The 18050-nt window shown below is 49.4% G+C and overlaps 1 protein-coding gene across 1 annotated transcript; it reads left to right on the forward strand.

The window, feature by feature from the left end:
- Positions 1-14976: 14976 nt before the first annotated feature.
- LOC119444302 (uncharacterized) lies at positions 14977-15723 on the forward strand. The gene has a single exon (XM_037708720.1). It carries the CDS (start codon positions 14977-14979, stop codon positions 15721-15723), a length of 747 nt encoding a protein of 248 aa, XP_037564648.1.
- Positions 15724-18050: the final 2327 nt, after the last annotated feature.

The following is an 18050-nucleotide window of genomic DNA, read 5'->3' on the forward strand; positions in this document are numbered from 1 at the left end:
GCTATTACAAGGTATTGGCCACGTATTTGGGCTAGGCTAATCGCTACCAAGTCATCCTCAGCATTTTCTGAAATTTATTGACTATTGATCGATTATCGATGAGCAATTGATTGACTATCGCAAGGTATTTGCCACGGATTTGGGCTAAGCTACGCACTACCAAGTCACCCCCGCATTTCCCGGAATTTATGGTTTATTGATCGATTATCGATTAGCTATTGTATGGCTATCGCAAGGTGATGCGAGGCGCAGCTGTGCGCAGTGACGTCATCGCTAGCCGAGTTTTTGCGAATAATACGCGGGGAAGCAAAAAGCTTAAACAGCTCCGCTGTTAAAAATTTAATGATGCGTGCACTCAGTTCCTGAAAGTGCAAGAGGCACCCAACACGACTCAGCGTATTCTCTGACAGCTCTTCTAAGATGGCCCACAACAGGTCACCAAACATTTCTCTTCGTTTGCGTTTTTTCTCCCGGTTGGTTCGACAAATACGAGGGAACGTTCGGGACCACTTTCGGCAGCGCACCCTCGTCAAGTGTCTTGTCTCATGGCACCTCAACCGTCTGTCCATTGATAATATGCACAAACACTTTAAGATGTCCTGCTCATGAAAGTGTACATCCCACATTATGGATTTCGCAGAGAGTTTCCGGTCGGCACGAGGAATGGCTCTGTTCAACGCCGAGCGAAGTGTCGCATTGCTGGGAGCACACAAGAAGTGGCGCGCCGAACTGTTGACATCGTTCGATAGCCGCTTGTTGCAGTCAGGAACGCAGCACGTCGGCATCGTCTGCTAATATTCTTAACAAACGCGGCGAAGGCTACAGTTTCGCGGATGACATGCTTCCTGAAATCCGCCGTCAAGAACCAACCACAGAATACACCAACGATGCCCCGCGTGTTTCGTCCGGTCAGTTTGCGTAGCCGGCTAGTGGGAAAGTGAAGCTGGGTGCGACGGCAGCGCCATGAAGGCGCGGGCGGGTGGCGGTTCCACGCAACGCCGCCGAGTTTTACAACTGAAGCTAGTCTAATAACGTTATGTAGGTTCGCATTCAGCATATCAATATTGTAGTCACCACCTAAAATAACCGTTAGCTTATTTTCAATTACGTAGTTAAGGAACGTTTCAAGATAATCAACGAAATTTGACAAGCTCCCGCTAAGACAACGGTGCATTGTAGCAATGGCATAATTTTTAGATTTGACCACAAGACTTTCGATATCATTTGATACAAAAGAAAATTTATCTAGTATCCTACATTCCAAGCTTTTTTTTACATGCATTAACAGTCCATCACCAGATCTGCAGGCTCTGTTTATAAAAATGTTGAATAACTTGGATCCCTTATAACGTCTCTGTCTGATGTGAACCATGTCTCCGTGGGCATTACAATGTCTGTTCCGTTGAATGATGCCCGTTTTGAGTGGGCACAGGAGTGGCGCTACAGCCAACATGGCTGACATTTGTTCCTTCCACTTCATACAGGCCGTGACTTGGTTCGTGGGATTCCTTGGCCATGGTGTCAGTTCTGCGAGTTCCCCCGCTGCCTACCTGCTTGTGCCTAAAATGGTCCGCCCCTCGCTGATCACCGACGCCACTGGAAGCACTTTCCTCTGGCAAACTGGGACAGCCCCATCGACAAGAACAGCTGTTACAACCGAACTTACAAAACGCCCCGCACTACAGTCCGGCTTCAGTGGGCACAGGAGTGGCGCTACAGCCAACATGGCTGACATTCGTTCCTTGCACTTCATACAGGCCGTGACTTGGTTCATGGGGATTCCTTGGCCATGGCGTCGGTTCTGCGAGTGCCGCCGCCGCCTACCTGCTTGTGCCTAAAATGGTCCGCCCCTGGCTGATCACCGACGCCACTGGAAGCACTTTCCTCTGGCAGACTGGGACAGCCCCATCGACAAGAACAGCAGTTACAACCGAACTTATAAAACGCCCCGCACTACAGTCCGGCTTCAGTGGGCACAGGAGTGGCGCTACAGCCAACATGGCTGACATTCGTTCCTTCCACTTCATACAGGCCGTGACTTGGTTCGTGGGGATGCCTTGGCCATGGTGTCGGTTCTGCGAGTGCCGCCACCGCCTACCTGCTTGTGCCTAAAATGGCCCGCCCCTGGCTGATCACCGACGCCACTGGAAGCACTTTCCTCTGGCAGACTGGGACAGCCCCATCGACAAGAACAGCTGTTACAACCGAACTTAAAAAACGCCCCGCACTACAGTCCGGCTTCAATGGGCACATGAGTGGCGCTACAGCCAGCATGGCTGACATTTGTTCCTTCCACTTCATACAGGCCGTGACTTGGTTCGTGGGGATTCCTTGGCCATGGTGCCGGTTCTGCGAGTGCCGCCGCCGCCTACCTGCTTGTGCCTAAAATGGTCCGCCCCTCGCTGATCACCGACGCCACTGGAAGCACGTTCCTCTGGCAAACTGGGACATCCCCATCGGCAAGAACAGCAGTTACAACCGAACTTATAAAACGCCCCGCACTACAGTCCGGCTTCAGTGGGCGCTACAGCCAACATGGCCGACATTCGTTCCTTCCACTTCATACAGGTCTGTAATGTCACTTCCCTTTATGCTAAACGTTCTAGCAATCGAAGTCTTCTGCTACTCCCGTGCCCCCAAGTGTTGTGTGATTTGAGTGATGAATGCTTTTTCGTAATATGCCAATTGCTTTGCTGTGGTGACATTGAAACCAATCCTGGCCCTGACGACAACTCGCAAAAGGAAATCTTAGAGCTTTTAAAAGACTTGAAACGCCAGACGAGCAGCCTAACTCAGGGGCAGGCGGATCTGTTGACCGCCGTAAACGAAGCCAACGAGGCACAGAAATCGCTAGAAGATAAGTTTGCCTTGTTGGGCGAAAGATTGGTAAAAGTCGAGGCCAGAACTGGTACCATTGACCGTATTGAAAATGCTGTTCACGTCGCGCAGAAATCTATTTCCGATATAACGCGACAGAATAACGACATCAACTTTCGCCTAAATGAGCTTGAGGACAGGTCTCGCCGCAACCTTGTTTTCTTTGGTGTAGCTGATAATAATGAATCGTGGAGCAAAAGTGAAGAAAAGATTATCGGCCTTCTAACACAACACATTGATAGCAATTTAACCTCAGACGCAATTGAACGAGCACACCGCTTAGGTGGACCCTACCAGGAAATTTAGTGCAGACCACTCATTGTCACGTTTTACAACTTTAAAACTCGACAGAACATTCTCTTTCAGCGCTCGAAACTCAGGCCATGTAACGTATCTGTAACCGAAGATTTCGCGTTTGCTACTCGTCAGGCTCGCAAATGTTTGATTAATTTTGTGAAAGCATTACCTGAGTCGCCTCCTTACCACCTTCGATATAATAAACTGTTTGTCAATGACACGTGCTATACATATGATCGCAGTAGCAGTAGCGTGCGTGAACGAAGTCGCAATCCTGTTTTAAACGACAGCAGTGATAATGCAAATAGTGATACCAATGGAGCTGCCTCTAACACACGCGCTCGCTCAGACCGCAAGAACGCCATCCCTTTCGTACACCTAAATAACAATTGACGAGAGGAAGTGGGTGCTTGTCCTCTTCATGTTTATCGGTTCCGCTTTTATTTACTAATGCTAGGAGCATCATGAAACATCGTGATGAACTTGACATTACTATATCCTCGTGTGATGCAGATTTAATCGTGCTAACGGAAACCTGGCTGAACCCGCGAGTACGCAGTACCGAACTTTACCAGTCGAACAAGTCCCATGATGTATATCGCTGAGACAAGGGAAGATCGGCAGGGCGGCAGTGTTTTGATAGCAGTAGCGCAAGGCATCCCGTCGTTTCGTGTGGACACTGAATCAAATCTAGAAATAGTGTGGGCGTGTCTTACGCTAAAAAAATACTCGAATCATATTAGGAGCCTGCTAACGCCACCCCCCCCCCCCCCGCTCAATGCCGCGTCAAGTTTCGTTTGACCTACATGATGTCGTAAACGTTATTATTAGCCGGTATCCTTCCTCACCAATCATTCTTTTAGGGGAAAATTATCCGAACATCACGTGGTCGGATGGACTTCCACTAATTAACCCATTCTCGTCGCACTGTCACGATTTCTTAGACATGTGGGCATGCTTTAATTTCGCGCAGATGGTAACGAAGCCTACCAGAATTACCGCAGGTACATCTAGTACATTAGACCTTATTTTGTCTACACACCCAGATCTCATCTCAACACTCACGCACTTGCCTGGTTTTAGCGACCATTCACTGCTCCACTTCGACATTAACATGTCTTTTTCCCGACAGAGAAAAGAAATTTATCCGGGACTACAAAAAAGCAAATTTTGATATTATTAATCAGGAACTGTGCACATATTTTGATGCATACGTCATTGATTTTGATGCACGAAATGTCGAAGAAAACTGGGTTTTATTTCGAAAGAAAGTCGTGCAGTTTATCCCTGCATACGTTCCACTGAGACGCATTCAGAGCAATAAAGCATCACCTTGGTTTAACAAAGAGCTAAAGCGTCTGTCCAATAAAAAAAAGCCCTTGTTTCGTTCAGAAAAGTTACGAAGAACAGGAAATCACTGGGACGCATATAGTAATGTTGAAGCCGAGTACCGCACAGCACTCTGTCACGCCAAAGATTACTACTCTACTAACACTCTCCCAGCCATCTTATTAGGTAATCCTAAAGCATTTTGGAGAAGCGTAAATGTGATGGAAACATGTTATTTCTCTTAATAATTCTGAAAATGAACCAATACCACCCGAAGAATGCGCCTCAGTGTTTAACAATGTTTTTTCGCAATATTTTTCTTCATGTCGAGTTGGTTATGTTAATATGTGTCGCATCATGATTATCCTTTGATGTCCCCTATCATGTTCGAGCGCTCTGGAATAGTACACCTAATCGACTCGCGAAAGATTTCTTCGTCTTGTGGAACTGACAGTATCAACTATAAATTTCTAAAACAAACTAAACATTCCTCATCTTTTTTCTTGGTTAAACTCTTCCAGCAGTCGCTTGATCATGGTATCCTTCCTTTTGATTTGAAGATTGGGAAGCTGGTTCCTGTTAATAAATCAGGCAGCAAACATTCTCCATTAAAAAATCGGCCCATTTCGCTAACAAGTATCCCTTGCAAACTGATGGAGCACGTATTGTACAGTCATATCTTTAACTTTTTGAATCAAATTCTTTCTTTATGTCAACACAACACGGCTTCAGGCGTTCGTTTTCTTGTGAAACTCATTTACTTCTTTTCACTCGCTGCTTGAACTTTATACTACACAAAAATTCCCGAATCGATTGCGCCTTTCTAGATTTCTCGAAGGCTTTTGATAAGGTTACTCACGTTCTGCTTATGCAGAAACTTTCATCTTTAAACCTTGACCATAATGTACTTAACTGGCTTGAATACTTCCTAATCAATCGCCGACAGTATGTTTCTGTCAACGGTCATGATTCACCCTTAATTAACGTAGCATCAGGAGTTCCGCAGGGCTCTGTTTTAGGTCCATTACTTTTTCTAATATACATTAACGACTTGCCCGATTGTCTGTCATCTTCAATTCACTTATACCCCGATGACTGTGTACTGTATCGTGAAATTCGTGATGATAAAGACCTGGAAATTTGACAGACTGATCTAAATAACATCGCCACTTGGTGTAAAAACGGGCACATGGAACTAAACCCCAAGAAGTGCAAGCTGATGACTGTTACAAGACGCGACGTGTGTGTGCCTGCATATATGCTTAACCACGTCCAGCTAGAACATGTTTCATCCTACCGTTATTTGGGTGTAACTATATCATCTGAGTTATCCTGGAAATGTCACATTGACTACATAATCAATAACGCAAATTGTATGTTAGGCTACTTGCGGCGAAACTTTAGAAATCCCCTTCATCAATTAAACTACTATTGCATAAAACACTAGTTCGATCTAAGCTGGAATACGCTGCTGCCATTTGGGACCTTTACAATGCTACTCGTGTTAATTCTCTTGAAATGGTTCAGAATAATTCCACTCGTTTCATTCAGTCAAACTACGCTCGTACTCATAGCATAACTCTTATGAAAAACAACTTGTGTCTACCATCTTTATCACTGTGCAGAAAGGCTTTTCGCTTATGCCTTTTTCATAAAGTATTTCACCATCATATTCTTAGCAGTGAGCTCATTCTAGCACCTACTTACCTGTCATCTCGAGTTGATCACCGTCATAATGTAACAAGCAATTTTTGTCACACAAACAGGTTTTTATATTCATTTATTCCCCATACAACTAACGACTGGAACCACCTTCCTTATGCTATATCGTGTCCATAGAAGACAGCGCACTTTTCCGCTGAACCTTGTTTGCTTTTTTTCAACTGTGACCATGCACGTGGCCACATGTGCTGTAATTGCGCAAGCGCTGTCGCGCCGTATTTTTTCTTGTGTTCAGTTCATATGTCACTAGATTTATATAACGTGAATATCATAGTATTCTTATTTTTTGATTTCTTAATGATTCCGTTCACTGCACATGTCGCTTGCATTATATAAATCCGTAATTATCATTGTTTTGTTATTCGCATGTACCCCACTCCCCTCTATAATGCCTTGGCGCTTGAGGGTATATGAAATAAATAAATAAATAAATAAATAAACAAATAAATAAATAAATGGCAAAAGTAAAATTAAAGCTTTCTAAGAAAATTGATAGTTTGTCTGTCTTATTACGGGCTGATTGCACGTTAAGATGAAAACATTTTAGTCCTTTTATAGGTTCAGCGCTGTATATTCCATTTACATCATCTCTGTGTAGTGCCATTTTTCAATTTATCTTGTGCTTCAATAATCCTACGTGTTTTATCCCTACACAGTTTTGTCAAGATCACGAGAGCTGCGAACATAAATTACTCGAAAGTTTTCATCTTTCCATTCCAAAATCTTGCCATCTTTTGTCTAGATGAACTTCCAACTACAGACTCGCTTCTTTATTGTTTTTCCCAGAAGCCGTTTCAGAGGGGGACAGAGATGCTCATTTATAAACACAGGGGAGCCCGATGAACGGCTGAGGTCAGACGTTGAAACACGTGTTTTTTTAGTGTCCTAAAGAAGAGATCCGCGTTGTGAACGGCTCCTAAACTGAGCTATAATACCAGGACAGGCTTTTGGGGTTTGAGTCTATGCACAACTTCAATGTCATCCGGGATCACAGACTCTGTAGAAAAAGACGAATAAACGTGGGCGGACGGGCACTGCGAAGCGAAGAAGAATAAGTTGGAATGATGAGTTCTCTGTCTCGTTTCTTCGCGTCTCGTAAGTTTCCTACATTTTGGTGCCGAGAACCTCCGTGCGGACTCGTTACCTTCATCGCACGTCTCCAAGGACCTTCTAGTTTAACGCTTCGCGCTGCGGGCGGCGACGACTGACCGGATAACGCATCGTTCATGATCGGCGTGGAGACCAGACATCTATCAAGAGCTAGTCCGATGGATCGCCTCAAGACCCAGCGATCGACTCGACGAGCACAGAATACGAAGATTCTGCAGGAAGCTCGGTTGCTGCTTACAGATCCTACCGTGGACAAGCCCAAGCTTTCAGGTATTTTTGACCGTCTATATGCTAGCAACAACAAGCTCTCGAAACTTAACGATGCACTCGAAGAGCACATTGCCGACGATGAGCTCGAAGCAGAATACGTAACTGCTGCAGAATATAACGATCAAGCTATCAGCATGCTTGCCGAGATTCGTTGCAAGATCGACGCTTTGGAACGCGCGGACAGTACAGCGGAGACTGCTTCTCAGAACTCAAACCCGACAGTTCCTCATGCTATGCCCAGAATTGGCCCAAGGCTACCGAATCTTGATATGCCAACATTTAAAGGCGACATTCACAAATGGGCAGCTTTCTGGGAGCAGTTCGAGCAGACTGTTCATCTCAACAATGCTATATCGACCACGACCAAGTTTTTCTATTTACGGCATTATCTTGCCGGGGAAGCGGCAGCGGCCATTGCCGGTTTACCGACTTCTGAAGCTTGCTGCGCAGATGCCGTAGAGCTTCTCAAAGAACGTTTTGGCGATCGTAAAAGGATAGTGCAGCACCACCTGACAGCGCTTCGCCATCTACCTCATGTAGAGTCCGGAAGCGACGTACGCGGCCTCGGGCAGCTGTATGATTCTGCGCAACTGCATATCCGCTGTCTGACTGCACTAAACGTACCCACTGTCAGTTTCTCTCCAATGCTGATTGATGTTTTACAGAAGGCATTGCCATACGAGATCGTTCTTGCATATAGGCGAGGAAAGCGGAGTCAGACTTTACGAGAACATGGGTCTGATACGAACGTCTTGGAGCCAGCACTAGCAGCTGCAGCATCGGAAGCGGAGTTAAAAGAGCTGCTCATGTTCACACGTGTTGAGGTAGAAAGCCGAGAGCAGTGCAACACATCGTCACAAGGATATGTCGATGACTGTGCTGAGAGAACTCGAGGCAGCAGCACTGCTTGCATACTGCACAGTGCATCATACAACTGGAACGAGTGTTTCTTCTGTCGATCCAAGAAGCACGGTACACGCGCCTGCGACGCCAACCTATCTCTTGTTTCGAAGAAAGAGAAGCTCGCTAAGGATAACCGCTGTTATAGATGCACATCACGAGGTCACCAGGCACGGTCTTGCCATGTCAAACTCACGTGCTCAGCTTGTCACGGAAGACACGCCTCGAGTATGTGTGACCCGAACTTCAGGAAGAAAGACACTACAGCGGAAACTTCGCGAACAGCGGTGGCTTCGGGTAGCACAGCTGGGATTGTCTCGTCGCAATTAGTAATGCTTTGCGCCAGAGATTCCACAAATGCTTGCGCAAAGATGGACAAAGAAGTGTACCTGCAGACTTTTCGCGCTTTTGTCGTTAAAAATAACAGGTCCAGATACATCAGAGGGATTCTAGATGGAGGCAGTCAGAGATCATTCATCACAGAAGATCTCGCTGTGAAACTACAACTGCAGATACTGAGAGAAACCCGAATTGCATTCAACACGTTTGGCAACGCATCCCCAAGTTCTGCTGAAATAAGCAAGGTTTTGAAGTACCACTGCGTAGTCAACACTGCTCCGACATCCATATTGTTCAAGCAATTATAGTTCCAATTATCTGTCAGGACATTGCTGCGCCGACGGCTGATAACAACTTCATTCAGAAGCTGCGATGTGAGGGCGAATTTCTTGCTGATGACAAGAATTTTCTTGAAGCGGAGACTGAGAACGGCCTCAACTTGTTGATTGGAGCTGACCATCTTTGGGAAATTATGACGGGAGAAGTTGCAAGGAGCATAGAAATTCGAGGACTGGTCGCAATCAACATGGCATTCGGATGGACACTGCAAGGACCGAGTCGACAAAAAGCCTTTCTTGACTGCGACGCTAACGTTATGGTCTGTGTTCTGCGAGTGGGAACTATTACTGACGATGACACAACCTCGCAGATTCTATAGTCGTTCTGGCAGCTCGAAGCAATGGGCATCAAAGATACTGCCGAACCTCCCTATACTGAGCCCATTGCATGCTTCTGAGGAACAGTTCGCAAGAAAAATGGCAGATACACCGTGGTGGCGGTGGTGAAAAACTTTTATTTGTACGACAAAACGTAGGAGGAGGTATGCTCGGGACGACCCTGAAGAAGCCGCCCCTTACAAACACTAGGTGGAGTCCCTAGTACGGGACCCCAGTGGCAGTAGCCGCCTCCTGGGCGCGCTTAACCAGGGCCTTTTGGGCCCGTAGGTCTGAGCAGCCAAGCAGGGTAGCCTCCCAGTCCTCCCGGGTAGGGTTTGGTAAGGGGGAAAAGGCAGGGTTGGATAGGCAAGCCCACCCCATGTGGTAGAGGTCCGAAGACTTCTCCGCACAATGCGGGCAAGCTCCAGTAAAGGCTGGATCGAAATGTTTAAGAGCCGCCGGGCACAGCATAGTGTTCGTGAAGAGACGGAGCAGGAGACGCTCCTCCTCCTTTTTGAGGCCTCTACACGGGCGGGGGTAGAGTTCATGGCCGGATTGATAGTAAGTTGTAATTTCTGTATACGAGTAGATTGGGTTGGGGGTGGAGTCCTGATCGGCGGGGTGAGAGAAAAAAAGGAGCCCGGTGAGAAAGCGCGCGGGCGGCAGCATCTGCTGCCTCATTTCTTTCTAATCCCATGTGAGCAGGAGCCCAAACGACGTATCGGGGGTCGGGGTCCCTGGTTCGGCAGCTAGATTGAAGGACGCGATAGGCCAGGTATGGTATGTGACCCTGTTCGTAGTTCCGACAGGCCCCTCGCGAGTCGGTAATGATGGTTTGAGAGCCAGAATCGGATGCAGCCAACGTGATGGCGACTTCCTCCGCATATGTTATGTCTCTAGCGTGAAAGCTAAGGCCGTTAACTGTTTTGCCTTCGTTGACCACCGCGGCCGTAAACCATCCCCCATGGTGTGGGCCGGTGGCATCCACGTAGAAAACGCCGGGTTTGGAATCATAATGGAACGCCAGGGCCTCCGCCCGAGCTGGGCGTCTGCCATCATGGTGTGTGCGTGCCATGTTCCGAGGAACAGGGCGCACGTGCAGAGCATAGCGCCATTCATTGTGGCGTACGTACGCGCTCTTCCATCTGTCTGAGAGGTTGGCAGTCTAATCGGACAAGGAGGCGGCGACCCGACAGTGTCTGAGAAAGACGTGTGATTTGGTTGGTAAGATGAGCTTCATTGAGCTCCCGATACGTATTCACCATCCCCAGGCCCAGAAGGCGCTGGTTAGAGGTGCTGACCGGGAGATCAAGGGCCTGCTTAATCATCTTTCGGATGATGACCTCAAGGGCGTCCTCCTCATGCTTGCGGAGATGGAGGTATGGAGTGGAATACAAGATTCGACTAGTCACAAATGCATTAGCCAGCCGCAAGGCATCTTTGCATCTGAGACCCCCGCGCTTGTTGGAAACCCGGCGGACCATGCGGCCCACCTGGTGCCCCACCTTTCGCAGCTACCCTAGTGTTGTGTCGGACCGGCGGTGTTGGTTGATGAAAAGTCCGAGGACTCTAATTTCATGTTGTTCAGGGATTCGACCATACTCTAGAGAGAGAGCAATTTTGGACGTGCAATTGGGCGAGGGGCGGAGATGCACGAATTCAGACTTTTGGGGGGAACATTGGAGGCCACAAGCGTGAGCATATCGGTGCACTATGGTCGCTGCTTGCTGCAGGTAGCCCTGCATGTCTCCCAAAGAGCCTTGCGTGTCCCAGATGGTGATGTCGTCCGCGTAGAGTGCGTGTTGCATCCCCGGGACAGCCTCCAGCTGGGTAGGCAAGTTCTTCATGGGCAGATTGAACAACAGGGGGGAGAGGACAGCACTCTGTGGTGTACCTCTGTACCCTAGAGTGTATGGGCCATGTTCAGTGTCCTGTATGTGCAAGTATGCGTGTCTCTGTGTTAGAAATTGTAATACGTACTGAAAAGCGTTACGCCCGCAGTTGGTTTGAGAGAGATGAATTAGGATGATTTCATGAGTGACGTTGTCGAATGCTCCCTTAAGGTCCAAGGCCAGAACCACCTTGTCGTTATGGGGGCATTCGATGGGGTCTAGGACTTCCCGATTAAGTTGGAGGAGGACATCCTGTGCAGATCTGTGGGGACGAAACCTGAACATGGTGTCCGCAAATGTGTTATGGTCTTCCATGAAAGTTGACAACCGGTCCCGCACCATCGTCTCCATTAACTTGCCCACACAAGAGGTGAGAGAGATGGGGCGGAGGTTGTCCGGATTTACGGCTTTGCCAGGTTTAGGAATAAAGGTGACAAGTGCTGTCTTCCAATCGATAGGGAGGAGCACTTGTCCCAGCCAGATAGAATTGAAGTATACCAACAGTGAATTGTAAGTCGAGTGTGGTAGATTTGCCAGGAGCTTGACTGTAATTTTGTCCCGTCCGGGTGCAGTGCCACGTTTCATTTTGGCCAGGGCTGGGCCAGGGCCGTGGAGCTGGAAAGGTTGATCCAGCTCGGCATTCTCAGAGCCTGCATATGAGTATGCCGTACCTTGGGTATCCTGGGTAGTGCACAGGTATTGGTCCCTGAGCTTGTGTGCTAGCTAAGTTGTGTTACCAGCAAAGCCGTGGATGGCGCGCTGCAAGTGTTTCTGCGTTTCAGTGCGGGTTTGTGTGGGGTCAATGAGGGCGTGAAAGAGACGCCATGTGTTTCGGCTGGACATTTGTCGCGCAGCCGTATTGCAGCGGCTAACCCAGTTCGAGTCGGCGAGCTGGGCCGCATACTCTGCCGCCTGCTGGGTAAGCTCTGCTATGCGAGATTTTAGTTTCCTATTGTGTTTCTGATGGCGCCATTGGCGGACGAGGCTGTGCCGGGCTTCCCAAAGGTGGAGAACATCCGAGACCGCCTCTGAGAGTTTGATGTGTGTTTCCGTAGAACGCAAGCTAGAAACCAATTGCTGGGACCAGGCCTGGTAGCCGTGCGTGTGTATGGGAACAGTGTCCTGCCAATTTTGTCTGAATGTCGTCCAATCTGGGATGTGGGCTTGTTTGAAGGGTCGTGCCAAGGGGCGTGTGCGAATGGTTGTGTTGATGAGGCAATGGTCGCTACCGAGGGTTTCCTCAGTATTGACCCAGTCGGCGAACTGAATGTTGCGTGTGAAGGTCAAATCCGGACAGGTGTCCCTGGTCACGGAGTTGCTAAACCGAGTTGGGTGGACAGGGTCAGTGTGAAGAGTGAGGCCCAGCGTGGAGGTAAGTTCCGCCAACTTGCGGCCACGCTTCTCTTCACGGCGGTACCCCCAGACCCGACTGGGGGCGTTGATGTCGCCCACAATCAGGAGGGGGTCCCGGCCCGCAACTCTCAGCGCACGACTGAAGAGGTCCGCGTATGAGACGTTTTGGAGTTTTGGAGAGCAGTATACGTTGAGGATGTGAATGGATGGGTCCTGTTTGCGGAGCGGGAGGAGAGTCACCATTACGTAAGAATAGTCGGTTTGGAGGTCAAGGTCGACCTTGTTAGCTGTATAATTTCGATGAACGCAGAGACAAGACGAGGGGTCCTGCTGGAACGTCGAATAGTTCATAAGGGTGGCGCCCTTCCCTGGCTCTTGGAGGGAAACCACCGCGGGCAGATGCTTAAAGGTTGAGAGGAAAAGTCGGAGGTCCGCTCTCTTGGTGCGAGAGCGGAGGCCACGACAGTTCCACTGGGTTATGATGATGGGTAGTTTAGAAGAACTTCTTGCTGGGCGAGTTGGTGCATATGATGCACCAACTGGCCCAGCAAGAAGTTCTTCCATCATCATGCATATGGTGCATGATGATGGGGGACGCCGATTTAGAGGAGGCAGAACGCCTACCTTTAGGGGTTGACGCCATGGTTAGGCGAAAATTTGGACGCGAAAATTTGGAGGGGTGGCCGGATACGTCCTTAACGGGACCCGCTTTGTGCAGCGTGCGGAGTTGCGTAGCGACAGCTTGATTAACTTGACTCGTGATCAGCTCATCAATTTCACCGGGACTGCTCACCTGTTTGCCATATTTCACTGCGTTCGCCCAGGCACCGGCTCCCGCATCCTTTCGCTGCTGTTGCTGCTGGCCGCGGTTCCCCTTGCCGTCGTGTGGTGGCTGCTGCTGCGCCGCTTGGCCCTTGACGTCACCTCCACGTGACGTTGACGTGGCGTGATCCGCCGTGCGAGAACGCCGCATGATGACGAGTCTTCTCCCCGACTTGGGGAGGCCGCTCTGCTGAGGGGTGGTCATCTTAGGTAGTCTGTATTTGGCTGTACATTCGCGCGAGTTCGTGGCGTGGCTTCCTCCACAGACCGCGCACTTTGGGTTGCACTCGTGAGGGGTCCGCACCACTCCACTAGCTCCACCTGCTGTCCACACAGGCCGCACTTTGCATTGGCTGGGTTGGGACACGAATCAGCCAGGTGTCCAACGGTGCCACACAGTCCGCAGGCCGGAATGGTCCAGTAATAGGGTTGAACGAAGGTGATTTTCGGGTTGTAATGAATGTATCGAGGCTTGACTCTGCCAGCAAAGGTGAGTCGTGCCTTGTTCGAGGTGCCGAATTTTCGTATATCCAAGAGTTCGCCTGCGCGCCACTGCAGAGCCTGGCGTAGGGTGTCGGTCGTCTCGTGGTTGGCGACCGTAACCACGCCGTAGCAGACGTCCTCGCCATGTTGCTTCAGGTGGCCGTGGGCGGCCATCTTGCCTTTGTCAGTTTGTAGCTCGAAGTCGCGGAGCAGCTGGTCCGCCGTTTGGGCCTCCCGCGTGCTAGCGATGATGAGGTTCTGCTCCGGCGAGAGAAGCAGGTTGATCGTCCCTGCCTTTTGTACTCCGACGAGAGTGGCGAAGGCGGCGCCGAGCGCGCCACGTTGAAAGACGTCTCATAGCGCCACTGGCTCACGAGGCTTGATGATGACGACAAAGTCTTCTGGGTGTGGTCGAGGCAGCGGCTTAGGCTTCCACGTCGTTGTAGGCTTGCTGCGCTTCGCGCCGGATCCTTGTGCCGCGCGCGTGGCGGATCCTGTCCGAGTTGAAGGTGCCTTGCCGGCGGGCGGGACCGATGGAGCCATTTTCATAGCTTTGCGCTGGGAGCGGCGCTCAACCATGCGAAAGAGTTCTTCGTTGCGGATGGGGTCCGCAGCCGCAGATTGCTGTCCCTCGGGGACCGGGATCGTCGCCCACGCCATGGCGTCGGGATCGTAACCGCGTTGAGCAGAGAGATCCGTCATATTGCAAGACCCGTCCGTTCTCACCCGCGCGCCGACGTAGCCGTTAGGCTCAGCGTCGGCAACGCCAGGCCGGAACGGAAAATCACTCTAAGTTTGCCAAAATAGGCCCACCTGGATGAGATTGGTGTCCTCGGGTGCCGGGTAGCTTTAGAAGTCCGACGGAAGCAAAATTGATGGGGTTGTACGAAACTGACCGTGGCTTTCGTCAGTAATTGACGGAGCCGATGCACCAGACCACGCAAGAGGCAAACACCAACCGCGTTCCCTCCCAGATACACCGTGGCGCTGCCAGGAAGGAAGAGCAGAAACAGCTACTTGGAAGCAACCGGGATACCGCGCTCACACGTCTACAAAAACTGGTAAAGAGGCTATCGATGAATGAAGGATTATTGGGGCGATACGACGCAGTCATCCGACAATACCTGGAGCTAGGACACGCTGAACTGGCACCTCAGAATGTTCCTGTTCATCGTGCCACCTATTATATGCCACATCGGCAAGTTATACGAGAGGAATCGCTGACCACCAAGCTCCGGTTCGTGTTTGACGCATTGTCACACGCTCAAGGCTTTCCATCACTCAATGACTGTCTGGATAAAGGGGTGAACCTCAATCCAGAGTTACTACAAGTGCTACTTCGCTTTCCGTGGTTTCCGGTCGCCATCAACTCGGATATCGAGAAGGCATTCTTGCAAATAGAGATACAAGAGACCGACCGAGATGCATTCCGGTTTCTCTGGTTTGATGCCATTCCCGTCAGCCAGGACAATAACATTGTCGAATGGCGCATGACCCTGGTTCCATTTCGATCAACATCAAGCCCGTTCTTGCTCATGGCCACTATTCATCACCACTTGGACAACGCTTGTAAGGACAAAACACTTGCTTTTATTTTGAAGAAGTCCTTTTATGTAGACGATTTACTGGTGGGTGCGGAGACATTCGAAGATGGCCTGAGCATCTATGATTGATCGAAGGCAATTATGCGAGATGCAGGCATGAATCTCAGAAAATGGAATACCAATAACCAGCAACTACAGAACATTTTCAACCACCAGGAGGAGCAAGTGGAAGGTCCATCAAGGGAATCAACTGCAGTTTTGGGAATGTAATGGGATACCGAAACTAATTACTTCAAGTTTTCTTCCAAATCTTTAACTCAATATTTAGCCTCAGCTCAGCCGGACAAAAAACGTACGCTTCTCAAGGCTGCTTCTCGAATTTTCGACCCTCTTGGTATTCTATCGCTTTTCACCGTCACTGCAAAGCTTTTGTTTCAACGCCTGCGTTTTAGGCCAGTCTTGGGAAGACGAGTTACCAGAGGAGATCAAGACGCCATGGACAGCATGGTGCGCAGACGTAATCCAGCTTGGCTTCATTAAGATTCCGCGCTGCGTGAGAGATGGGCTATATGGAGCGGTCGAGAAGGTAGAGCTGCATATATTCGTCGACGCCAGCCTGAAGGCTTATGGAGCATGTGCCTATTTGAGAACAGTTGATGATGGCGGAAATACAGCTACATCACTAATAGTAGCGAAGTCTAGAGTAGCACCTACCAAGATTTTAACACTGCCGAAGCTCGAGCTTATGGCCGCGGTAGTAGAAGCAAGATTATTAAAATATCCGGACGCTAGAGAGCCTTCTCCACTATGTCCTGCTCATTTTCTGGTCGGGAGCTCATTTCTTGCCTCTCCAGAGCGAACCAGCAGTGGCGATGAAGCTCGAAGTGCACAGGCTACGCGACATGACCTCAGCAAGAAGTTGCGATACCGCCAGAAGCTCTTGGACCAACTGTGGATCCGATGGAAGAAAGAATACATCCTTGAGCTGCGGACACTTCACCTCACCCATCGCATCCGAGTAGCAGTCTACAAGTAGATGATGCCGTACTCTTCGAGGAGCCTATATTCTCTAGAAGTATTTGGCCACTGGGATGAGTCGTGGATATCTTCCCTGGCGAAGATGGAATAACCTGAGCCTGCCGTGTGATAGCTCAAGATGGCAAGTTTACAAGAAGACCAGTGCGGAAATCGCACAAGCGCGAATTGGACAACGCTACTGGGGGGCGGGAGTATGTAGAAAAAGACGAATAAACGCGGGCGGACGGGCACTGCGAAGCGAAGAAGAACAAGTTGGAACGATGAGCTCTCTTTCTGGTTTCTTCGCGTCTCGTTAGCTTCCTACAGGCTCTATGACAAATGTTCCTATTTGGCATAGAACTTCTTGAGGTCTTCATTTTCCTCTTCATTCACTCTTTTAATGTCGATGTTACACTTTTGTGAATACTGCTCACTAGCAGTCATCCTTAGCTCATGTTCCTCAAGCTCCCGCTTCATACATGTGCAATCATTCATCAACGATTTATTGGCCTTTCTTAACATTTCGTTCTCCTTTCCAGGGTAGTGTTTTTTTCCATTATCTGGTCACACCTCGCATTGAAGTGCTCGAGGCTTGCCGGAGTAGTACCAAGCTCGGGCGTCTGCTTCGGAAAGCACGTTTACAATATGGATCCGCCAATTTCGCTTGTGTTGTGCCGCGGCCTGCAGCGAATATTGGGCGCCGAATATTTTTTCAGGGGTGGAACGCTGCGTAAAGGCAAGAAATTAGGCAACGCCAAGTACGTGTACGCCGTTGAAGAAATAAGCGGCAAAGTTTCAGCGCAGTGTCAATCGTAAGTCAAGCGAGTCGCGTACAAGGTTGAAGTTCAGGTAAGGTTTGCACTGCTGCTAGATTAAGGCACAGAAACACAAGGAAGTACTTGCAATAAATGAATTCACAGCACCGATAAGCAGACATCGTGTGTATGGAACTGCTCGAGCGCACGACGGTACGCGGCGCCCCGGCAGCGGTCTTTTAGCGCATGCCGCGAAACGGCGGTCCTCCTGTAATCTTTGTTGACTGCATGCCACTATACAAGTAGTCATGTCAGCGCTGTAGTAGCGACCATTGGTCCTTTTAGCAATTGACAAATAACTGATGCAATGCATATGAGCTCGCAGCAACGTACGTGTGAATCGCGCTGCAGCGCGAGCTCGTGCTCTGCTCGCTTGATGTAGCTTTTAGTGACAGCGCTCGAACATAAATGTGCAGTAATCAATACTGCCTTGCTGGCGCTGCCTCAACGTGCTGGCTTGAGATCAAGGATGAGCACATTTAACTCCCAAACCTGTGCTGCTCGTAGCGGGGGAGTGAAGTTACCCAGCGCGCCGGACGCTCCGCTGCGTGAGGCCTTGCAGGAAAACGGTAGAATCTGACGTTGGGATTCAGGCCTTCTTGCTCATGGCATCTTTAACGACAA

Source organism: Dermacentor silvarum, chromosome 3 (genome assembly GCF_013339745.2).
Source record: "Dermacentor silvarum isolate Dsil-2018 chromosome 3, BIME_Dsil_1.4, whole genome shotgun sequence".
Classification (NCBI taxonomy): domain Eukaryota; kingdom Metazoa; phylum Arthropoda; class Arachnida; order Ixodida; family Ixodidae; genus Dermacentor; species Dermacentor silvarum.